General features: G+C 31.8%; 1 protein-coding gene across 2 annotated transcripts; it reads left to right on the top strand.

The window, feature by feature from the left end:
* The first annotated feature begins 8,752 nt into the window (after nucleotides 1-8,752).
* On the top strand, nucleotides 8,753-25,841 carry LOC25502389 (probable LRR receptor-like serine/threonine-protein kinase At1g56130). 2 transcript variants are annotated; one of them, XM_024771724.2, is made up of 24 exons: nucleotides 8,753-8,939; nucleotides 13,635-13,818; nucleotides 13,919-13,990; nucleotides 14,518-14,589; nucleotides 14,677-14,748; nucleotides 15,563-15,634; nucleotides 16,259-16,330; nucleotides 16,438-16,509; nucleotides 16,690-16,761; nucleotides 16,869-16,940; nucleotides 17,057-17,128; nucleotides 17,479-17,550; nucleotides 17,643-17,708; nucleotides 18,959-19,024; nucleotides 19,511-19,555; nucleotides 20,406-20,470; nucleotides 22,122-22,534; nucleotides 22,646-22,844; nucleotides 22,951-23,109; nucleotides 23,413-23,534; nucleotides 23,785-23,995; nucleotides 24,111-24,339; nucleotides 24,468-24,618; nucleotides 25,266-25,841. In XM_024771724.2, exons 1-24 carry the CDS (start codon nucleotides 8,810-8,812, stop codon nucleotides 25,653-25,655), a joined length of 3,150 nt encoding a protein of 1,049 aa, XP_024627492.1. In that variant the 5' UTR covers nucleotides 8,753-8,809; the 3' UTR covers nucleotides 25,656-25,841. The 2 variants fall into 2 exon arrangements, with proteins under 2 accessions (XP_024627492.1, XP_013445225.2); XM_013589771.3 differs by having other exon boundaries at nucleotides 8,754-8,939; nucleotides 23,416-23,534.
* The last annotated feature ends 448 nt before the right edge of the window (nucleotides 25,842-26,289 follow it).

Genomic DNA, 26,289 nt, shown 5'->3' with positions numbered 1-26,289 from the left:
CCGTGGAATAAACCACAATTTAATGTTTTCACCAAGAGAAAATAGTCACATCTTCACAATTATTGTTTAACTTTTAATATCTATATTTCAAAATATAAAAAACTTCAAATTCATGTGCTACTGCTGTTCATTTCGTTTTTTAGTTGTATTATGTGCATTAACATTCAAATATGATTGAAATTTTGAATGTAGCAAGAGTTATGAACCAAGTCTTTAGCAAAATGGGACATATCAGTAGTTCCAAGTTCCAACTGAAGGGAACATATATAAGTGACGAGTTATGCAGTGGAAGGGGAAATCAATGCGTTGGAGGCGGTCAAAGTTTCGAAGATTGGCCTTCATTGCACGCATGATACCGTTGAGCTCTCTGGCCTTCTATGCATGTTTACCGTCGTCAAAATGCTTACGGGTGAAGAACATATCAACGAGAAGAATTTGAAAAAACCAGACCCCACCTTAGCATGCATTTTTGTATATCCCAGCTAACCAAATAGAAGTGACCAGACTCATAGAAAGTAACTATAGACGCTTCTTTGTATTATACACCATGACATGAATGTAACAATTGTCACTACAAGAATTTTGGTTTTTACTGGCAGAAATAATCCCTCAGTAATGCAAAAAATTCATCAGTAATCTGCATTACTGGCGGATTGTGTGACGAAATGAATCCCTCAGTAATATGAGCATCAGTAATGTTACTAACGGAATTTTCCCTCAGTAATGGATAGGTAGTTCTGACAAAGCATTACTGAGGGATTATTCCGCCAGTAATTACTGACGGATTTTCTTTGGTCTTTTTTTGACTTTGATATATTTGTATATATGTTATTTGACTTGTTATGAGATGTTTTCATAAAAAGTTAAAAAGTTTTACATAACTAATATCTTGAAATATCTGTCCCTGCATTATCTATTTTTCTGCATAATTATAATTTTTTCAGTATTGACAGAATTTGTTAATCATAAGTGTTTGTCATAGGAATATGGGGTGATTAAGATTTGGCTTGTTGCATCCTATCTTAAGTCTTCTTAATTGAATTTACATGACAAATAACTTCATTTTTTTTTTTTATCATTGTTATACAACTTCTACATAATAATTCTAATCTAACGAAGTTTAACTGTTTTACAATGCTAAGCTTAAGGTTGAAATGCTAAACCCTAAAAAGAAATGCTAAACCCTAGTTGTTAACAGACACAAGCATTACACTTGAAGTAAGCTAAAAAATGACTAACTAGAGGTCCCATTAATATTACAGCTTCATAATCTTCTAGGAGAGCTAGATAGGTCTGGTTTGAAATTGTTTGATCACTAGGAATACCATTTGGAATTTAGAACTTGCATGCTTGTAGTAATTGATTCTATTTCTAGAAGAATTGTGGATTTCGATGATAAATTTGATTCTAAGAAAGATTATACTCCTCCGCTCCTAATTATATAACGTTTTGGGCATTTCGCAATTATTATGAAATGTAATTATGTTCGTGAGAAAGAAATATTATGACTTGTTTTACAAAATTGTCCTTAATAAAATATATTAGAAAAATTAAATCAAAGAATTGAAAGAATAGAGAGTAATAAATAGTTAATGATATAATAGGAAAAATAACATTAATGCTTCATTGATATTGTAAAGTATGAAGCATTAATTATACGACTGGTTTTGATGAACACGTAGAGCACATCGATGTTGTCCTCGATTATCGCCAGGCAAAAGGAGTTGCGAAATGCAAGCTTTTCGTATTGACCTTGAAGGGGGTTGCGATGACCTCGTTTAAAGGACATGAAGACAACTGCATTTACTCTTGGAGGAAACTCTGTGAAGAATTCATTTCCAATTTCACTGTTAAAAGAAAACAACCAAAAATGATGGCGGCATTGAACACCATCATCCAAGGAAGAAAAAAAAAAAGAAACTCTTAGGGAGCACGTGGAAAGATTCACCAGTGAAGGCGTAGAAGTTTATGGCGCGCACGATAACTTGGAGTACTTTATCTTTGAGAATAATCTCTGCCATTAATGCAAATTCAAGGAAGAATTGGGTCTGAGGGCGGCAAGAGATATAAGTGACCTTCTAGTTCAGGTACAACCTTACATCAATTACGAAGAAAAAAGAATGGCAGAAGAAGCCATGAAGAATAAACAGTCCCACTGATGAGTCAATAATTAGATGTTTTAGTTTAATATTTAATTTCGTTTTAATTAGATTTAAGTTTATTTTATTTTTAATATTATTTCCTTTTTGAGCTATTTTACTTCAATTGCATTTTATTATATTTCAGGAATGAATATTTGATGGATTGAGTCTTGGAGCAAAAGAAAGGGGTTTTGGAGCTGATTCGGTACGAAAATACGAAGATTCGGAGACAAAAATATATCTCCCTCAAGTCAGAAACTTGGCACGGCCCGTGCTAAGGTTGGCACGGCCGTGCCACCTCCCAGACAGCTTTTTGCTGCTTTTGCTTAGATTCTAAGCTACAAAGCCCTTTGCTTGTGGAACATTCTAGTGATGTAATTGCTTAGATTTTAAGTTGAATGTTACCTATAAATAGAGTAGCTAGCCATCACAAATATTCATCTTTTCTTTGGAATTCAATAAGTGACAATTGTCTTTTGAATAAAAGTTCTTTTCTTTTTCTTTACTTTCTTGTTATTTACTTTTATGCTTTCTCTCTTCTTCTCCATGTCTACGATGACCATGAGTGAGTAGACTTCTTATGTCTTGGGATTGTTGGACAAGTCTAATTGCATAATCTTAATCAAGTCAAGCCTTAAACCTTAATATTATGTAACCCTAGTTTCTCTTCTAAATTCACCGTTTTAACATGGATTAAATATTATCAAACTTTGGAAACGAAAGTGGAGGGTTTGATAATCGTTAATCCATTATTCCAAATGTTAATTCATAAAACGAAAGTGGAGCTTTAATATTCGATCAAGTGAATTTAGACAAGGATTGCGAAACATGAAAATAGTCTAGTGAACCTTGAGACTTATAGAGTTTCGAACTTCAAGGATTCTAATTGTAATCAACCATGAAAATAGGTGTCCTTGCTAGAGGAACACACTCACTAAGACCGATAGGAGATGTGATAGGCTTAAGAGAAACTCGTCTTTAGAAACTAGGTCTAAAATAAGGTTTTAGGTTTAATGGCTTGACTTGTGAATGATTTGTCACCTATGACGGACCAACGATCCCAAGGCTCTCTTTTATTATATTTTCTCTTTCAACCAACTGAAAACAACAATCTCACATTCTTGATTCTCTTCTAATCACTAATTAAAGTTAATTAAATTAAACAACTCCCTGTCGGAACGATACTCTTTTCATTACTACTCTGGTAAGACCGTGCACTTGCAGTTTTATCCCATCACCCACAAGGTGAATGATAACAAGCGAAGTGATGACAACGATAAGGAGAATAGCAAGGGCTTCCGCTCTCGGTTTTTTGATTACACACCGTTGAGCACCTCCCGGAAACAAATTCTCCAGGAGTGCCTGAATGCAGAGTATAAAGAGGCTAACATAAAGAACCCAACTCCACTGTGAATCCTCTAGGACAGACAACTAGTATAATAGATTCCACTGATGTCATGGCCACGACATCAATGACTATTTTCAGCTGAAAGACACTAGTGAAGAATTGAATAAAAAAGGAAAGCTCAGCCATTTCACTAAAGCGACTAACAAAAAGGTGACAAGAGGAAGTTGAGAGACTCGCCACAAAAGTCTTCGCGCCGAGAATCCCCAAAAAGGAAGCGATCTTTGGTTCAGGAAGAATCTCCTCCGTGAAGGAAGATGTAACAACCCAATTTTCGCTAGATTTATTTTTAATTGTTTAATATGTGTTTTTATGTGCTTTTGTGTGATTATTTATCGTTAGATGCATTTTAATGGGTTTTTGTGTTAGAAGGGTAATTTGGTCATTTAGTGAGTAAGGGTAATTTAGTAATTCCATGGTGAGGAATATTTTTACGTAGTGTTTCAAGTGATAACCATTATTTTACTAAGTTACTAGTGTGATAATTAGTTGTGAACTGGTGAGTGATCGTTGTTATTATTTTACCGCTAAGTGAGTAGAAATATTTTAGAGTTAGTGAATGGGTGAGTTAAGCCCACTAAGGCTTTAGGGTTAAGCCCATTTGAGAAGAGCCTATATAAGTTCTAGACTTTAGAGAAAAATAGGGTTTCATTTCATAAGATTTTGAGAGGTAGAGAGAGAAAGTTCAAGAGATGAGGAAAAGGATTAGAAGGGAGAAAGCTTGAAGACCCAAGAGGTGATAGAGATTCTAGGAGCTAAATTGAAGCTTTTGCTAGGATTATTGCTAATTGAGATAAGGGGGTTAGATTTCAAGCATAATCACTTAGTTAGTTTCTTCTCTCTTTTTCTATGCATAAGTGCTTATTTGAATAAGTGATTATTATGAACCCAATCTTTGAAATTTGTGCTCATGTTGTAGTGATATGTTTGAGTATGTTAATTTGATGATGATTGAATTGTTAATGATGAAATTGCATGTTCATGATGTATATAAAAGGGTAGTTTGTGAATTATGTTCAATTGATGAATTATGACATGTTTTTGTTGATTGTGATGAATTCATGTTTAAATGAAGTTGTTGTTGAATTAGATATGTTGTTGTTGTTGATTTGTACCATGGGTATTCCATTTTGTGAAGTTGTAGTTTGAATTGATGAAGTTGAGTTAAGTGGTTCATCTGAAGGACCAAAATGAATTTTGTTACATGAGGTTGTTGACTGAATTTTTGATGTTGTTGGATGAATTGAACCTAGAAGAATTTATGGTTTCATGTTGTGGTCGTGTTAGTTGAGTCGTTTGGGAGAAAACGGGTTTTTTTCGTGTAAAATGTCGATGTTTAAGCATTTTTGCCACTAAGTGATTATGTGAGGTTTTGGAAAATGATTCTTGGGATGGTTGAAACTTGAAATTTCTGTAGATTATGATAGAGCCAAGTGTCAGGGGCGTGTAGGCGAAAACGGCATCAAAATCCGATTAACGGTTTGAATTTTACGCGCGAAATGGTGAAAAATGCACTTTTTGAAAAGCTGATTTCTGGACCTGATGCTGTCAAAATGTGTCACGATTTTTCAGGCGTGTCATGATTTTGTTGGCAGAAAGTTCAGTGGTTCTGGACATAAAAACGCGCCGCGATTTCTAAAATCGTGACACGATTTTTGTGAACCAGATCCTTCATATTTCACTATTTTTCACCCCTTTCCGCTCTGAACCGGGTTTTGGTATAAACATGAAAGTTTGAGATAATTTTATTAGCTTTCCAATGGCTTGGGTTTAACTTAAAAATGATTTTTAGATTTTGAGATATGATGGAATTACCCCAAGCAAGTCTTGGTAAATTTTTATGAAAAATTAGCATAACCGTTTCTAAGTCAATCCAAAACTTATGGAATATTTCCAAACCTCAAAACTAGAAGTACTAGGAGTTTAATTAAGAGGTTTAAGAGTATTTAACCTATGTCTTGATGAGTCAAACTTAGTTTTCTTTGATAGTGATTTGGTTTTGGAAAAGAATACGAACTTGTTGTAACTTTGTGATTTCGATGATGTTGTCGTAGTCAGCCGGTGAAACGCACATGTATATTCAACTACACTCATATGTGATCTAAGTGTATACATAGTCGAGGCACTAGAGTTTATATACTTGGATTGGTTCATCTGTCTCAATTATTTTAGAGTTGTAAAATGAGAGACGAACTTTGTCGAAAATAATTTTTGTAAGACCAATTACCTTATAATCTTTTGTGGATAGCTTTATATGATTAAATGAAATTATGTGAATGATTGTTAGGTGTTGAATATGATGTTTATCATAAGGTGTTGTATTTCATCTTTACTTGGAATGTGGGAAATTCATGTATTGATATTGAATTATGTGAAGAAGATGATAATTGTAGATACATATATATTGAGTAATTATGATACTGTTGGTGAATATATATATTGAATGATTGTGGTGAATTTTTGGTGAATGCATATATGTCAGGTAGCGGTGAATTGTTGGTGAGATTGCGGTGAATTGTTTGTATGAACATATGTATTGTTGTTGAGATATATGTTTATACATACATGACTGATGGTGACGGATTTTATATCCAATGTGGTGAATGGTTTGTGTGAACATATGCATTGTTGTCGAGTCATATGTTCATGCATTCATGACTGATGGTGACAGATTTTATATCCAATTGAGGTGATTATGATGTTCAGTTGGCATCATGGGGTGACGGCCTAGACGTTGGTGATGACGGTACCGCATGCATCTAGAAGAGTCTAGAACATTGCATGCATTTGAATAATTGATGAGTTGTGTCATAATTGAATATGTGACTTGTTGAATTTGTGCATTGGTGAAATTTGGTGAATGTTGTGATTATGTGGATTGGTGTATATGTACATTGGTGGGTTTGTTGATGATTGTGAATAATGAAACTATATGCTCTAATTGCATGTCTTACTTGCTTGTGCTTATACACTTGGTGAATCTATTTGATGATAATTATTTGGTAATAGTAATGAGGTGAGAATTGTATATGTATATTTGTATATATGATGTGGTGATTTCTTTGATAATGATGATTGCTTGCTTAGAACTTGAAATGATTCATTTATGTTCAAATTTATTTTAGTGATTATGTTTGATGTAAAGCTTACCCCCAGTGGTTTTGACCGCCTACCTATCTGTATGGATGGGTAGACGAAGTGCAGGATTAGTTGCTTGGTGGTTGCTTGGATAGCGGGAGCTATCTCCGTTATCGTTTCCTTAGAATCTTAGGATAGGCTCTGATCTAGGATGTATGTTATATTTATTCTAGATTATTTATTCTGACTTATTTACGTTGTGGAGATTTACCCATTTGTTGGGATTCGGAGAATTTATATGATGATGTATTTTGATTGCATGGCATGTATATTTTGGAGATGTATGATTTATATCCGCTGCGACTGTTGAGAAATTTTATATATTCATGTTGATTTAGTTTTTGTTGAAGACGTAACGTCTATTTCTTGAATATTTATATTATTCGCGTGTTTTATCGCTTTAATAGAAGTAGGGCGTTACAGAAGACATTGAATATTGTGGACGGAGGATCTAAAGACTCGGACATCGTGAGTGAAAGCAAGCAAAAGGGGAAACATGCTTTCCTGGGCGCCATCATGGGAGGATTCATAACCCCCACCAATGTGTCCAAAGGAACCGCTAAAAGGAAACATACTAGTTTATATAGATGGTGCCTCCACTATTCGAAATTCCTGAATTTGTCACTGCTTGTGGTTCACCCTCTTCTCCATCTCAGTATATGTTACTATCAAACTTTCAAGTCGTTCAAAATGCCTAGATAATTATTTCGTTTTTTTAAGTTATGTAATTTAACTTTTTGATGGTGAACTTTATGGTTAATGTTTAGAGAAATGTTAGCAACACTCTCTCTAGCACTCTATCTTTTATTGGATGAAATCAATATATGTCCCACCATTTTGTGTTGGTTCAATTTTCAAAGTGTAGATCCACAATGATTTAAACCAATAAGAGAGTGAGTATTAGAGAGAGTTGTCAAAAGAGTGTTGCTAGCATTACTCTAATGTTTATTAAAACATAAATTTTGTGTGTGTATATATAATATATTAGTTAAAGTTCCAAATTTAGTTCTCGTGAGTTTGACTCAGTTGGTAGGGACATTGCATAATTTATGCAGGAGCAGGGGTTCAAACCATTGACACCCCACTTCCCCACATTTAAAATGTGTCAGCTCTAGCCACTAGACTACTTGACCAAAAGAAAAATTCCAAATTTAAACCCAAATCAAAATATTCAACTATAACAATAAGAATATTAACATTGTCAGTTAAATCATGTTTACGAACTTTGCACACCACACCACTTTATCAAAATGCAATATAGAAAGGGTTAAATATGTTTTTGTTCTCTATAAAATTGTGACTTTTTAAGTTTAGTCCTTACTTAATTCTAATAGTATTTTTAGTCCCTAAAAAAAATTACGCACTCTGTATTAGTCCCTCCTCAATTCAAATTTGTTTAATTTATGCTTAAACTTTTGAGTTTTTGAACAATTTTTTGCAGACATATAAAGAAAATTACTAAAAGTTCCTCTGCAAAAAATTGTCGCAAAATTTGATTTCTACGTTCAAATTTTGTTAATTTTATCTTTAACTTTTGTCGTTTTAAAAAATTCATATTTAATTCGTTTCATATTAAAAAATTCTAAATTTTAGTAAATGAATCTTTTATAGTGTTCTAAACTTGTCTCAAAAAATTAGAAGAACTTTTTTTTGTATGAACTAAAAATCTATTAAGATTAAGTAAGGACTAAACTTATAAATTTCCAATTTTATAGGGATCAATAACATATTTAATAAAATGTCTTAATCAACTAAAATGGGGCTTGAAAAAGTCTATAATAACTCATCCACTAGGCCTTTATCATAGTCTGTCTGTAATCAAACTAAAAGGAGGCTTGAAGAAGTCTGTAATAAACTTTGACAACCCTTATATTTTTTCACCGTAAATTTGGAAATTATTTGAAAGAGACACCAAATCACATAGAAACACTAGGGGTGTCAAAATCACACTCTTGCAATTTGTAAAATTAAAATAAATACGAAAGACCATCTCACTATGATTATATTATTATATATTATCACAAATGAGTTTACTAGTCATAGATGCTAACTTTGACTCTGCAATTAGTATTAATCTACAAATTCTCATGGACCATGATGAAAGATTACTGTGTGAGGGTTCATCATGAAACATTGTATGTTGAGTTCTTCATTTGTTATTTCTCTCTGTGTCTTCAGCTTGATTAACTTTGCACACTTTGAACAAGCACAAGCACAAACTCAAACTTCAAATGCTACTACAGATCCTTCTGAAGGTTAGTGATTTCCATAAATCTTTATGGTTTATTTCTTTCCCATACTTTTACATAAGAACTCTTGATATGTCACTTATCAACTTGTTTATGGAAGTGGGAAATTCCAAAATTTTACTAGTATTTGTTTACAAGGGAATTATATATTGTCAAGTTCTTAAATATTTTTAGGTAATACTTGTTACAGTTATACGGTATGCATATTCTGTTGGATTAATTATTTAATTAATCAATTATGGATTGATAATAATCAATTATTATAAGTTAATGTGATGATGAATATGTGTGATTGGGTTATTCTTTCTAAATGGACCGTGATGGGTTGGACCATTTAGCCAAACCCAATGAGAGGTCCCTGCCCTCAGTCGTTTAGCTATTTAAACGTCATCCCATCAGACGGTTATTCTATTTTGAACATTATGGTGCTAAACGGAATGAGGGTAGTCATTCTTCTCATCCTTCTGACAGCTATCCTTCATGAATCCTAAATCTTAAAGGTACACAATCTCTTATTCCTTCTTTACTGTATTGATATGCTATAATTTGTATCTAATGATCCATGACTAAATCCTTAAACTTTTATCATATTCAACTAGATTAACGTCAAGTAACTCATAAGGTTTACAAAATTCACAATCAATATCTAAAAAAATTCAAAGAGTGTAGAAGGTACAAGATGAGTGTTTGAGAGAAGAGAGTGTGAAAATTCACAACGAAAATAGGTGTGTTATGTTACTTATATAGTTTTTGGAAATTAGTAAAAAAAAAAAAAAAAAAAACTAATGTTATAAAAATGTTGTAAACAAAGGAGTGAAATGACTCACGTAAACTTCTATTTCTATGAAATTATTTACTCATTGAAATGAAATGATTCACTCTGTCTCTGATTTTCCAACAAAATATTTTTTTTTAGTAAATTACACTCCCCTCCCCCTCAAAGATGTTTGAATTACACTCCCTCCCCTCTTATGTTAAAATATACAATCTCTTCCCCTCTTATTCAAAACATAATAGAAAATATTTCACTCCCCTCCCTTGAGAGAAGCTTCAATTACATTCCCCTCCCCTCTTAAGTTAAAATCTACGCTTTAGTCCCTCAATAATTTTCTTCTTCTAATAATCTAGCAAAAAAATAATCTAGCACACTTTAAAGAAAAATAGCATTGCGGATTCATTTTAATATAATCAAATTTTGAATCATATCTATCTCTATTTTTTATTCACAATTTCATTAACATATAGTTTTAAACCCTATTATAAAATATGAAACAACCCAAAATAAAATTAAAATATGTGAAAAATTACTAAAGTCGATTAACTATGGTTATTTAAAAGCGAATTTTGTACTCTAAATTATAAAATTAATTACAAAATATTTAAATTTAATTGTCATTGACATTTAGATTATAAAGAAACAAATTTATATTTTTTAAATGGTGATTCAAAATTAATATATATTAAAAAAATATTTATTTATGTTAAAATAGATTAAAGTGTTGTTCATATTTAATTATTAAGGGAGGGGGTTGTAATTCAAGCATCTTATAGGGGAGGGGGAGTATAAATCTTACTTTTCAAGGGAGGAGAGTGTATATTTTAACAAGAGGGGATAAGAGTGTAATTCAAGGATCTTTGAGGGGAGGGGAGTGTAATTTACTCTATTTTTTTTTATCCAAATGGGTGAAATGATTCACTTGAAGGAGTGAAATGATTCACTTGAAGGAGTGAAACGATTCACACTATTTCTCTGACTTTGAAACAATTCATGCTTCCTCCGTCCTATATCAGGTGACATTGTTGACTCTATCATGCATGTCAATGCACAATTTTAATCTTAAATACCTTTAATAAACCATTAGAAAAAACTATAAAAATCTTATATTTTGAAAAAAATATTAATCAAGACAAATCCAAGAACATCTTATATGCTACAATTTGTCTTTGTATAGTATAAGAAAAATATGGTCAAAATATGTTATATTAATAGTGCACATTTTTAAATTAAGTCATTTAAAACGAGATGGAGGAAGTACTATGTAATAAAACCGTTTATAAGCTTAAAATCATGAAATTTCCAAAAACAAAATGTAATGAAATAATTCAAGTTTTACAAAAATGCAACCTAACTTTGACCATGATTATGAGGGATAACACTTGTGTACCATTGAGATATCAATGGTGCATAATATTGGTCAATGAAAATGTGTCACGTAGCACTTCACATGCATATATTTTCTCTTTCCTCTTTAACCCTATCTTACATTAGCTACGTGACACACCATCATCGATCAATGTTATATAACATTGATATCCTTATGGCACACAAGTGCTATCCGATTATGAGACACTTGTGGTCAACTAGGTACACAAATTCAAAAATAAATTTTGTCGTCTAATCAAAACCAAAATCAATTTCCTGATTCCTAAGGTAAAAGGCAATGCAAAATAGGCTTAATCCATTTTACAATAACTTTAGAGATACTTTTATAAACAAACATTGCAACGAGAGATATGTCTGAATTGAGAAATAAACTCTTATTCATCAGTTTTAAGGATTATCACAACCTAGTTAACAATAGAATGATTTACCCAAACCTAATTAACAAAGTTGAGAAGAGAGTGAACAACAATGTCCCAACATGCTTATTTTTTTTAAAAAAAAGTCTACACATTGTTGTAAAAATAGAGTATGAGGATTAATTTTGCCATTTAAAAAGGTCTAACGACATAATTTGTTGCTCGTTTGTCTTCTATTCATGTGTAAATAATTTAATTGATACATAATATATATATATATATATATATATATATATTTAAGGTTTGAAAAAAAAATCGAACCTATTTAGGTTTTTATATACCTATATACCCTAGTTTTACTATGTTAAATTACACTTTTAGTCCCTTAACTTAATTTCAGGTAACATTTTGGTCATTTATCTTTTTTTCATTTCAATTTGGTCATTTTTATCCATTTTTATATGAATTTTTAAGCTTAAAATTCATGATTTTATTTTCTTATGGTCTTTCAGTCTTCAAATCTATGATCCTCGTCTATGTTTGCATAAGAATATAAGATTTAAAGCTTGAAAATGAACAAAAAGGACCAAATTGTTTCCTGAAATTAAGTTAAGGGACTAAAAGTGTAATTTTGCTGTTTTTTTTTTTCCTTTAGTGGCTGTCACAACTTGTTGCTCGTTTGACTTCTATTCATAATCATTCATTCAATTATGTTAAAAGTGTCAAAGACCAAGTGCAATGATGGTTCATACTTTCAACACCCATTTTTCTCTTCCCAACATTCTCCATCATTTTCTCTCTCTCTCTTCCACCTAATAATAATTCAACAATCATTGAACTTTTACCCTCTCCAATGGTTTTTCATTCAACACTCTACCCCACCACTTTTTATTTCATATTCTTATTTAATTTTATATATTTGTTTTTATAATTACATAAAATTACAATTATCGATTATAATTAAATTAAAATAATAAACTCTTAACAATTTTGAAATGATTATTATTGGGATTCATTTCACTAAAAAGAAGTTTAAAACTTCAAAAGAAAGCTAATAGAAGGATAATAATAAGATTAAGATAGTGAAAAACTTGTTTTTTTTTTTTTTTTTTTTTTTTTTTTTTTTTTTTTATGTATCCAAATCAAATGAACCAAGTTTCTATGTATAGACAAAAAAAAATCATGAATTTTGGTAAAATAAATTTAAAAAAAAAATAATTTGCAATGAAATAATTGAGTTCAAATTATTAAGATGAGAAAAATCAGACAGTCAATCAGAATCAGCCATGTGTTATCCACTTACCCACTCAACATTCTTCTCTCTCATCCGCCTGCAAGCTCACTCTCCACTGTCGGCGCATGTAGCACACACGCCTGTTTTCACAAATCAAAACACGTCGCATGTCCCTCTGTTGCAGGCTTCAACTATGTTGAACTCATTCAACTCCTCTTTCCTCCTCGTCATTTTCCCCCAACTTCAACACACCATTGGAAAGAAGCAAGTGTTGGATCATGCGTTCAACATCACCATTCATCACCATTGCACATGGTCTAACTATTTGATGAAAAAACATACTCCCTCCGTCCCTGAATAAGTGACCTATTTGATCATTTCACACAGATTAAGAAAAGTGTAAAGATGAAAGAAAGAGAGTGATACTTTTACTAAGTTGCCCTTGTCATTATTTTGAAACTTTTTCATTTTTAAGTAATGATTACTTTATTTGTTCCACTACAAACTTTAACATGGGGACCACAAAAAGTATTTATAAGGGGTAAATCTGTCAAATTTTGTTTAGAAATCTGAGAAGATCAAGTATTGTGGGACAAATATTTTTTACAAATAGGTCACTTATTCAGGGACGGAGGAAGTATCTTCTAATACTTTTGCTGTAGTTAAAACTTTTGTTACACTTCTCTAAAACAAAAATGTATGATAAATTTATAAAGGGAAGAATACAATTAAATGAATAAACACAAGTACACATTCTTTTAAAAAAAAAAAAAACACAAGTACACATTTTTTTTAAGGTATATTGTCAAGTGCTCCAAAAATTTGTTAAAAATAAAAGAAAAACAATTATGTTAAAAATAATACTTTTAAACTTTCAAAAAGTTGTATGCTATCAAGACAGTATTTTCCATTTTTGAAATATGAATGAAGTTGTGATGTGAATGTAGCAAGAGTTGTAAATTCAATATTTAGCAAATGGAAGATATCAGCAAATCAAACTCAATGGAACGTAACCGGTGATATATGCAGTGGAGGAGCCATCGATACCGTCATCGATGACAACACTTATAACCCTTTCATCAAATGCGATTGTTCCTTTAACAAAAACACTACTTGCCGCATCATCGCACTGTATTCTCTCTCTCTCTCTCTCTCTCTCTCTCTCAATTTGTTTTTGTTTCAATTCAATTACTACTTTGTTTATCTTTCCTTTCTCTTTGTAATGTAACAGGAAAGTTTATGCAATAGATGTGATTGGTGAAATTCCAGCTGAGCTATGGACTCTTACTTATCTCACCAATTTGTATGTTTTCTTCCATATTTTTCTTCAATTGACTATACTCAATTTTTATGTTGAGTGAAGATTAGATGACTCACATTTTGGCCTAATTAAATCAACTATAAAATACAACTTGAAATATGAGCCGTCTGATCTTCATCCAACTGATTAAGATCACTATATGCCTCTATAGAACTTTTTATTAAAGCGTGTTATTTGAACAACCATTCGACAAACAACCATAAATTTATAAAGAAAAGTCGGTATTGACACGAAAACCAAAACCAAAACAAAAGAGTATGACAGAGAAAATTGTTACAAAAGTTGTCACAAATGATTGTACAAATATCATTTCTTTTTTTTATTTTTTTATTTACAATTGTTCATAAGTGTCACTTGGGTGTAAGAACTTGACTTTGTAACTTCCAGCAACAGAGTTTAAATTTCATTTGAGATAGTTTTAAAATGGTCATTATTGTCACCACTATTAACAATAATACATGAACCTACCAAGTTTTTGGCTATTGCTAAGTTTTCTAAATGGCAAGCAGGAACCTTGGCCAGAATTACTTGAACGGATCTCTACCTCCGGCAGTTGGAAATCTGACTCGTATGCAATACATGTAAAGCAATTGACTCAAGTTATTGATATTTTGTATATTCAATGTCCGGAAATATAATTTTCTAATGCTATTTTTTAATCTAATTAGGTCCATTGGCATCAATGCTTTATCAGGAAAACTTCCAAAGGAATTGGGAGATCTAACTGAGTTGATTGTATTGTATGTTAATTAAATTTTAATTTATTTTATTTGCTTTTATTTCTAAGACCGGCGATGTTGTATGCAATGGAGTGTTGGGCGGTTAAGAACCAACACGAGAATAAAGTAAGCTATGTAGAGATGACTGATGAAGATGTTGTGTTGGATATGTGGTAAGACTAGACGGTATCCGTTTCAAAATAACAACATTAGAGAGAGTTTGGGTATCGTCAATAGTAGAAAATATGGTGGACAATAAACTTAGGTGGTTTGGGTATGTAGAGAGAAGACCTATACATTTTGTAGTAAGGAGAGGCACAGGAAGACCTAGAAAAACTGTAAGAGAAACTATTAAGAAAGACTTGGAGATTAATGAGTTGGACCAAAATATGGTTTATGATAGAACATTATGGCGTATGTTGATCCATGTAGCCGACATGTAGCCGAGGATGTCTTAGGAGAGGCTGTTGTTTTTTAGTCCTTATGACAATTGACGTGTTTTGACTAGATTGCTGATGAGACCATATATAATAATATAACTTAGAGATAATTTTGATAAACTTCTAATCTGCTAATTAGAAAGAAGAAATGTTAAAAGAGTCTCTCTATACCATGTTTTCTTAGAAGTTCTATTATTAAGTTTTTCATAAATTCTTATTCGGACTTTTTTTTAAGTAGAGAATGATAAAAAACATTTATTTGGGAAGCTTTCAGAAATTAGAATCTAATCCAAATTAACTGATCTTTTTCTAAGATTTTTTGTTTTTAATACACAATTTACATGCAAACTATTTTGTTACTGACATTTGAGATATGTAATCCTCTAAATTTCCAGGGGTATTGGGACTAATAACTTCTCAGGATCTCTGCCATCTGAACTAGGGAAGCTGACAAAACTAGAACAACTGTATGTCCTTTTCCAGTCTTACTTTCCATATTGACTATTGTTTTATTCAAGTTTAAGGTTTTTGTCAAGCTTCATTTTCAAAAGTGAAGTGGATATTTTCCCAATTTTAATGACCATTAATATAAACCAATTGAAACAACTATGTGGCAGAACAAACACAAATTGGATAAGATTGTTATTTATGCGGATATACAAAATAAATTTTGCTGAAACTGATGCATATGGTTCAGTCAAGTTTTATCTATAATTTTTAGATTGTATACTTATTATGTCACAAATTGGATGTTATTGCATCTCTCTTTGAAGATAAATGTATATCCCATAATTTTGTTTTGATAAATAAGAGTGATCTTTAACAGAAGAGGACGAACTGTGGAAATTGTTTTCGACTAGGATTTAGAATGTATATAGTAAGAGTATTGGAAATTGAAATCAGTTTGAAAGATTTGTTTATGGAGTAATGTCAGCTATACAACCCTTAACAAATAAAATTTTAGTCATTTATGTAAAATGAAATTCATTCACAAGGAGGCTTCTCTTAAGCATAAACTATTGTTTGTTGCAAATGTATATATCTTCATGTGGCTACAAGAGATATTGATTTCAAAGAATATTTTCTTGCAGCTACATGGATAGTTCTGGAATCAGTGGTCCAATTCCGCCCACATTTGCAAGCCTTAAGAATTTGGTGACATTGTAAGATAATGTCAATCCCTTCTACCTCATATGATAATAGATTCTATTATCAATATATTAAAAAACCAGAACTCTTATGGCAAAACTGGTTTTTCTACTAATTTTAGATGGGCTTCAGACAATGAACTCACAGGTAGAATACCGGACTTCATTGGAAATTGGACTAAGCTTCAATCCTTGTAAGACAACCTTACCAATTAACTTATTTTACTTTTTAATTTAAATTTATATGGTGGATATATTTTGAGAAGAAACAATCATATAGTATTTGAATATAAATTATTTTTAATGGTTATTTTCATATTTTGTTCTAGAAATGCGCACTAACAGTTTCTGTGAATTGGTGTGTGGTTTCATAGGAGGTTTCAGGGTAATTCTTTTGAAAGTCCAATTCCCTCGTCATTGTCCAATTTGACTTCTTTGACAGACATGTGAGTTTTGTTACTAATTTCTTGTATGGTGTCCGTTGGTTCATGAAAGTGTTTTTTTTTTACGGGAATTCATGAAAGTTAATATATCATATGTGACATAAATGCAGAAAGATAAGTGGTTTACTTAATGGGAGCTCCTCATTGGATGTAATAAGGAACATGAAGTCCTTAACGATCTTGTAAGGATGCAACTCGGCTAATTATCATGTCTAATAGTCTGCCAAGTAGAAAGAAATCATTAATTGTGCTTTTTAGTTTTAAATTTAATCTAAGAATTCGGTTATCATTGTTGCAGAGACTTGAGGTATAACAATATTTCTGGTTCAATTCCTTCCACCATAGGAGAATTTGAAAATTTGACTTATCTGTAAGTATTACTTGTTCGTGTTTCAATATAGATGCATTTGAACCCATTAGGTAAAAGTCGTTTCACTTAAGGAGATGTTCTATTTCACTTTAGAACATGTTTTGTTGCTTAATTTTGCACAACATCAATGCTTTCAAAGGGAATTAGTGGGACATTTTTAAGCCATGTCATGTCTGTTCAGTGTTTAACATGTTCATGACTGGTTCCTCATAAACTTCCAATGTTTATACTTTTCAGTTTCAATATTTTCCTTTAGTCATATGATATAAAGATTCAACTTTTAAGCTTATAGTCATCCAGATATTTTCTTTTGTTGTGAGATGGTCATATACTTATGCTTGTTCTTCCAGGGATTTAAGCTTCAATAGCCTCTCAGGACAAATTCCTGGATCGATTTTCAATTTGACTTCGCTCACTTCCTTGTAATATTTCATTTCCTAAGTAGTTATATATTGATTTGGTGATATGCTATGATATGTGGTATAAATGATGTTTTGGTTTTATCTAATTCCAGGTTTCTTGGAAATAACACATTTAGTGGCACTCTCCCTCCGCAGAAAAGCTCATCTCTTATCAACATGTGAGTAGGCTTCACTTACTGATTTATGTGCGAGGTAGAGCAGTAAATTCTCAATTGCTTGGATCTGATCCTTTAAAATGTCATTTTACCATTGATTTACTATCGTAACCATCGATACATGTGTTCAAATTCAAGCTAAGTTTGAGTGGTTAGTCTTACATCAACTATAAATGAGCTAAATGAAAGATATATAAGATAAGTGACCCATATATTCAATACCTTAAGGTTGAGTGGAGATGTAGTGTCAAGATCTCTAGGCAGTCATAACAATTAGTCTGATGTTATAATGGATCATTTACCAGTCTTCCTGACCGTGTGATAGAGTCGGGAGGCATATTGACGTGGGAGACTCACAATTATGAGAGATCAGTAATCTTTAAGCTTGAGTGGTTAATTCTACATCAATTAGGAATCATGCAAATAAATGATATACAAGAAAATTGACTTGTTTACTAAATTCTTCAATAAAAAAATTCAATTTATAATTTTGGTTTATTTAATAAAATATTTCAATTTCCCCTCGAAAAAAAAAAATTACATTTGACTGTTGAAATTATTCACACTTTAGAGAAGCTTATTATACGCAGTAAAATATAAAAAATTCAATTTATAATTTTTGGTTTATTTAATAAAATATTTCAATTTCCCCTCAAAAAAAAAATTTACATTTGACTGTTGAAATTATTCACACTTTAGAGAAGCTTATTATACATGGTAAAATTGAGATCACTTTCTTCAACAGTCTATTTTTACATCATTCTGCATAAAATTCAGAATACTTAATTTGCAAATGAAATTTCATGCAATGAACGTCCAAACTATGGGTCATACTAAAAGAATTGGGTAACAGTCATTTTGCTCCCTGAATGTGTAACAAGTAGTCACAATAGTCCCTCAATGTAGCGAAATTTCAAAATAGTCCTTGATTGTGAATTATGTTGGTCAAAATAGCCATTTATGTTAAAATGTTTCGTTAATATCGTCATATTAGTCCCTCAATATACTTACTTATTACCATATCAGTCCCTATAAGTACTTACTGTCACATCAGTTCCTATATGAAAAGAGTTAATGTCAACATTGACGGACTATTTTAATGTCACAGACTATTTTAATGTCAAGATTAATGTCACATCAGTTCCTAAAAAAACCATTTGGTGTTTTGAAAATTACCAACATATTGATTTAAATTTTAAATCACCGATCTTCATTTTCTCTCCTTCAAGTACTTACACTTAAAATGCTTGCAGAGACTTGTCATACAATGATCTATCAGGAAGCCTCCCCTCTTGGATAAACGAACCAAATTTACAACTGTAAGTTTTCTGTTCCTTTTGTTCCCCCATTTGCATATTAACTTTCTGAAGTTTCAACTAGTTTGAATGCTACCTGTTCAATGCATGGGATGCTCCGATTCTTTATATCCACGTCATGATTTCTAAACTTTTACAATCAATATCAATTTTCATCAGTTTTTCATATACTTCATAATCTTATTTGTCATTGATCCAAAACAAGTCTAATGTCTGCCTTTGAAGGAGACAGCAGCTAAGTTCAAACTCAATAGAAAATGGACGTAACTTTGACAAAGAGTTTGGTATCGCTATGAGCTGGGCAAAATCATGGTGTCACCGTGATACCAAACTCTTGGTCAAAGTCACTTTCATTTTCTCTTGGGTTAAACTCTCAATTCTTTTCCCTAAAATAATAAAATCACGCATGTCTCTCTCCGTTTTTTAGGTATGATTTCCCTGTTTCTTTTTATGTCTGTTGTTTTAATTATTTTTGGGTTTGATATGCAGGAACATAGTTGCCAACAATTTGACAATAGGAAATTCAAATATCAGGTAATTTTTATACAGATTCTTTTTTGCCGTCTGTTTCAATAATTCTCTTAAAACTTTTTGAACTCACCATTCTAGTCAAAATTGAAACACTGGTTGCACCCTTCAAAGTGAGAGATAATGATATCAAAATTTGTATTATGATCTGTAGGAGCCTAGAGTTATTCCCTAGGCTGGGAGCCGTAGTACATTCTCTGTAGTTGTATTTCCCACATACATTTTGAATCGCAGTACCTTGAAATAGACATTTCTTGATATGTCCCAATCATTTCTCATCCTTTGGTGCCTTGTTACATATATTTGATTGTTATCTTAACTTATATCATGATTATCAATTGCATCATTATAAGCATGTTCTTCAATTGCTACATTGGTTGTTACGCCTGTGTTCTATAGTTACTTTATGCACAATTACTATCCAAATTTCATATTGCAATTTAGTCACTGTTACTAGCTAGATATTAAAAGTGAAGAACTATTGTTACAATAGTTACCTCAAATTGCATTTTACAATTTAGCTAGTCCAAGTTAGGATGTAGTCTCTACTCTCTGGTTAAGAATTTGGAACGTTATCATATTCTTATGTGATTAACTGATTATGTATACTTTTTGGGATTAAATGTAATAATTTGGGGTCTATCAACATTTATTTATAGAGAAATGCTTATAAATTAAATCTGAGTTTTTTTTCTACTTAGAAAATTCCATTTGAGTACCATCTTTTACCTGGTGTAAAACTAAAACCTTAATTATACCACTAACTGACATTAAAATCGTATCCAAATAGTCACTATTTCTTTTGATGATATCAATTTGTTTAAACCATCTGAATTTCATGGTCTGAATTTTGCAGTGGTTTGCCTATTGGGCTTAACTGTCTTCAGAAAAATTTTCCATGCAATCGTGGTGTTGGACGATGTAAGTTTGACTATAAGCTAGTTTTCTATTGTGACAATGAAATGGAGAAGAAACTATAATTTCAAATAAATTGTCAATATTATTATTATTACTACTACTACCACTACTACTACAGAAAATTAGATTCTAAACTCTAATGAAGATAATTTTGATGTGCTCTTTCTCCTTCCAGTGTACTAATACTATGTTTGTGACTATGTGGAAACATACAAATTACATATTCTTTACTATGTGTTGTGCACTATAAGCAACTAATTACTAACTATAAGATTTTCCGAATTGTTAGTTAGTGTTATGTTATTCCTTATAGTAATTCATTTGATCGTATTTTATGATACAATTTATACTTCTTTTGTCTATATGTACTATGTTTACTTAAAAAAAAGTACATAACCATGCTGTGTAACACCCCAAGTTTTAAGTACTTTTGTTTTTACCCTTTCTTTAGTCAGTCGTGTTAATTGTTAGATGTTTGGATGCTTAGACATCAATATAGGTTAGTTAGAATGGGTGGAGTCTGTTTTTATAAACAGAAATCGATTTTTGAATCTCAAAAATAGAGTTAAGTTGAGAAATCTATTTTTCTATTAAATAAATTGATTTTATCAAATTGTACCAGACAATGTTATTTTCACTCCAAGAAATCGATTTTCGCTATGACAAAAATTGATTTTTGACATTCAGTTCCAAAAATCAGAGTCCGTTACCATTTGAAACTGTAACAGTTGAGAAACCGAAACTTTGGCTATAAAAAGAATTTGAATCAGTGATCCTTAATTTTGATATCAACCACAGATATATCAATTCTCAACCGTTTCCATATGATGTAGGTAAATCATATTAAATATATACTATGTTAAATTGGTTGTATATGATTTGTGATGGTTATTGTGTGATTCTGCGATGTTTGGGAGGTTTCCCAGTACATAAATCATTTTAGGGAACAAGAAACCTAAGTGGTCTTGCTTTTGAGGATCGAAATAATGAGACCCTTTCACATCACATGAAGTAGTCCAGAAAGATGTGGGAATCACCCAAAACAGTAGAGACATCTCATCTCGCAAGAAAATATTGGGCTAAAGCCTAATCGGGTATCTAACCGTGGAATATTAGGAAATCAAGAAAACAACATAAGAATAATCAGTTTTCAGGTTATAAAAATGGATTTTTAGACAAACTTAAAGATTTTCAGAGAATTGATTAGAGAAATCAATTTTTGGCTTAACAAAAATAGATTTAAGAAGAAAAATGGAAATTGAATTAGGCGATGATCTGGACTTAGATTATGGATTAAAATGTTGGCTGAGGATGAATTAAGTGATAAAAGGTTCAACAAAGGATTCTAAAATCGATAAATCGGTTTTAGGATAAGTAGAAATCGATAATATGATGAAAAATCAGGAAATTCCCCAAGCTTTGTGGAAATTTATTTTAGGGTTATTAGAAATCAATTTCTAGGTTTATCATAATCGAATTGCCTTAGTAATGGTTAGCTAGGGCTAATTAATTTAGGTAACAACCGTAATTAGAGATTAAGTAGATGATTAGGATGCTTGGATGTTTGTGTGTTAAGTCTGTGTTTAATGATGTTGATGTTGATGTTGATGTTTGTAAATGATGATGTGTTTTGGATGTTGCTGTTATCATACAGATTCAGACTTTGCGATCAAGTGTGGTGGTCCCCAACTAACTACAGATGGAATTGTGTATGAAAAAGACAATGAGACACTTGGTCCTGCTACTTACTTTGTTACTGATACAAATAGATGGGCCGTTAGTAATGTTGGATTATTTACCGGAAACCCCAATCCTCTGTTCCAAAGTATTGGCTCAAATGAGTTCAACGGTACTGTGAATTCGGAGCTTTTAGAACATTTGATCTGGACTTTACAACAAAGAGTTTTGTTACAAACTGCTCGTATCTCTGCCTCATCATTAAGATATTATGGTCTGGGGCTACAAAATGGTTTTTACAACATTACCCTCCAATTTGCGGAAACAACTATTCTGGATTCTCCAACATGGAAAAGCCTCGGGAGACGAATCTTTGATATTTATATCCAGGTATTTATGTTATTGAAATCTCACAGTGACTAGAGATATAAATGTAGTCCTTATGCGGCTAGGGGAATCTTCACAGTGTCTAGTTTTAATATTTTTCGTTCAAAATTTCAGGGAACTCGTGTTTTGAAGGATTTTGACATACAAAAAGAAGCTGGAGGCGTCTCTTACAGTGCAGTTCAAAAGCAATTTAGGTTTGAAGTTAAAGAAAACTATCTCGAGGTCCATCTTTTTTGGCCCGGAAAAGGGACTTGCTGCATACCCGGCCAAGGTACTTATGGGCCCTTGATTCAAGCCATCAGTGCTACCCCAGGTAAAAGTTAAAAAAAAATCATGCAGTTCAATGTTGACTTGTCACCATATGTAACTTTTTCTCTAAAATAAATTTAAATTTTTAATTCAATTTATTACTTGTATAGATTTTGTACCTACTGTCAACAGTAAACCTCCCAGCAGCAAAAAGAATAAAGTGGGTCTAATCATTGGAGTTGTTGTGGGGGTTGGAGCTGTTTGCTTCCTAGCAGTTTCTTCCATTTTCTATATCCTTAGGAGAAGAAAACTCTATAATGACGATGATGGTAAATTTTTCTTTTTCAATACGTGTTATAGTTTTGTTGCTTAGTTAATTTAATTGCATATTTTTAGATTGTATGTAGAATATAATCAGTATCGTATATTTTTGCATGATGAAAGTTTAGATCTAATGGAAATGTTATATGTTTTTGTATAATAGCAAGTCAAATCTTCACCTATATTTAGATGTTTGTAGTGGAAATATATAATTGTACTCAACAGTATAAATAATATATATGTGGTTTTCTGGTGTTTGATTTCTTATCATGATCCATTGCATTCTAAACTAAGTATGTGTTTAATTTTAGCAGATCTTGTAGGCATTGATACGATGCCAAACACTTTCAGCTATTATGAGTTAAAAAATGCTACAAGTGACTTCAATCGTGACAATAAACTTGGAGAGGGGGGTTTTGGACCTGTGTATAAGGTGAATATTTTGCTGTCTTTGTATAAGAAATTATGATAACATGCTACTGCAATCATGGACAATACTTATTTAAACAATAAACATGAAAATTCTCATATTTAGTAATACTTTAAATTCATGGATGATTATAGTTCTAGCTCACAAAAGTTAATTGTAGATTGTTTTTTAGACAATTAATTATTGTTTATCTTTTATTTATAATATTGTTTTAAGTTATGAAAATGTATTTTTTTCCTTTTTGTCCTTGCAGGGGACTCTTAATGATGGAAGATTTGTAGCTGTGAAACAATTATCTATAGGATCCCATCAAGGAAAGAGCCAGTTTATAGCTGAGATTGCTACTATATCCGCTGTTCAACACCGAAATCTTGTCAAATTATATGGATGTTGTATTGAAGGGAATAAAAGACTTCTTGTCTACGAGTATTTAGAAAATAAGAGTCTTGATCAAGCATTGTTTGGTATGAGATACGACAATTTTCTTCCATGTCTGTGTTTTCTTGTATGTCCGAACACTTATTTGCTTTATCGTTTCTCTTGTTTATAATTAAGGACATTGTTGTCTTGTTTGGGCAGGAAATGTTTTATTCCTTAATTGGTCGACCCGTTATGATGTTTGTATGGGTGTTGCAAGAGGATTGACATATTTACACGAGGAGTCACGACTCCGAATTGTGCACCGTGATGTGAAAGCTAGTAATATTCTACTCGACTCTGAGCTTGTCCCAAAATTATCTGACTTTGGATTGGCCAAATTATATGATGATAAAAAAACGCATATCAGCACCCGTGTTGCAGGGACAATGTAAGCCATTAATAACACTTCATCATCTTGTATTAGTTTATCATTTTATCAGTATTTAATTTAATTTGGGTTTATTATATTTCAAAATTTACTAAATTGTCAATGTACTCTGAAATCCAATGATGAAGTGGATATCTTGCACCGGAGTATGCCATGCGTGGACGACTCACCGAGAAAGCGGATGTTTTTTCCTTTGGTGTTGTGGCTCTGGAGTTAGTTAGTGGGAGACCAAATTCTGATTCAAGTTTGGAAGAAGATAAGATGTATCTTCTAGACTGGGTATGCATGCTGCTTTTGTTTCATTTACTGTTATATAAACAAGTGAATATTCTGATTCGGCCAGGCTTAACTATCTCAATGTGTAATGTGTTACACCCACTTTTCAGAAACCTTTTCTATTAAATGTCAATATCACCATTTATGTCTATGACGAGCTTCTTGAAAACAATCTTAACTTCATTTTTCACATTCATCATGCATACATTATCACCATGTTTTCAACAACCAAGTAAAAGTTGCATCCTCATTTGACACTAGAACACATCATAATATATTAAAATTGACTGTGAAGATTAACGCTAACAAAAAGGGAATATGACATGGATGCAATTTATCGTCCACCTCAATGCATGATAAAACTAATTGTTGTCTGCGATTGTTTTACCCAAATATAACTAATGTTGTCGATAAATGTTATAAAATCTATTGCTCAAAAGTCAAAACGAAAAGATTTGTGTAGTCAACATCCAAAGATAACAAAATCATCTTCACATTAGTCCTGATTTGATCATGAAGTCCTAACCTCCTTTGTATAAGGTCTAAAATTTTTCTTTTGTTTCTCTTATATAGCTCATGAATATTCAAACCATTTCCATTGTTTATAGCTTTCAAACATTTCTCAATGTTGTTATTCATGTTTTGTTTAGGCTTGGCAGCTTCATGAAAGAAACTGTATAAATGATCTGATAGATCCTAGACTATCAGAATTCAACATGGAAGAAGTCGAACGCCTTGTGGGAATAGGATTGTTGTGCACTCAGACATCACCAAATTTACGACCATCAATGTCACGTGTAGTGGCAATGCTTTTAGGAGATATTGAAGTGAGCACAGTAACATCAAGGCCCGAATACTGGACTGACTGGAAATTTGGCGACGTGAGCAGCATCATGACTGACACTTCAGCAGAGGGATTAGATACAAGTAATTACAATTCAACAGCAAGTACAAGCATAGTTAGTGGTGCATATATTCATTCACCAAATGATCCTTCTAAATCCATCCTTCATGACAATCTTAGAGATGATGGTTGGTAAAAATTTGTGCATTCTTTGGCGGTCTTCATCAAGTGTACAAAAAATGATAATGCACTCTGCTCCAACATTTTTTTCCTCTTTTTTCTTTATTTTTTTGTTAATTTTTCTCCCTATGTTGTGTTGTATATGCTACTTTGTAATGTAAGTACGAGGGCATCTAATATGGACCTCTAAAAAATGTTCTAAGGGTCGACTATTACTTAAGAAAAATTAAATTTTATAATAATAAAAAATGGAAATAAATTTAACATTTAATTAAAATTTTATTAAAACAGTAAGATCTACATTTGAACCAGGTTCATAATAGACACCAAAACTTATTCTGATGTGCACGACCAAAACTTATTTTGGACAAACAATTTAATTAAATGATTATAACAGAAGTGTGTTTCATTTAATTAATTATTTCTATACCAAAGATAAAATAGACCGAAACTAATTTTATATGATGTTTTCATAAGTGCACTATCCCAATTTGAGTATTAAGAATTTAAAACACTTTTATCTAAGATGAGATTTCACTTTAGATTTTAACTTGAAACTTTGAATGAAATAATTTAGAATAACTTGCATTCCATGAAACTTGTATAAAATAATTACAATTTATTTAAAAGATATCTTTACATAACCAATA

This window comes from Medicago truncatula, chromosome 8 (genome assembly GCF_003473485.1).
Source record: "Medicago truncatula cultivar Jemalong A17 chromosome 8, MtrunA17r5.0-ANR, whole genome shotgun sequence".
NCBI lineage: Eukaryota > Viridiplantae > Streptophyta > Magnoliopsida > Fabales > Fabaceae > Medicago > Medicago truncatula.
Note: the sequence above shows the minus strand (reverse complement) of the source record. Positions and strands in the feature narration are given on the sequence as shown.

Excerpts from the sequence above, each read along its gene's own strand:
- LOC25502389 (XM_024771724.2), top strand. The coding sequence starts at position 8,810 with ATGAAACATTGTATGTTGAGTTCTTCATTTGTTATTTCTCTCTGTGTC. Across the intron at positions 14,749-15,562 it reads CTAACTGAGTTGATTGTATT|GGGTATTGGGACTAATAACT; the intron begins GTATGTTAATTA and ends CTAAATTTCCAG. Across the intron at positions 17,129-17,478 it reads TTTGAAAATTTGACTTATCT|GGATTTAAGCTTCAATAGCC; the intron begins GTAAGTATTACT and ends TTGTTCTTCCAG.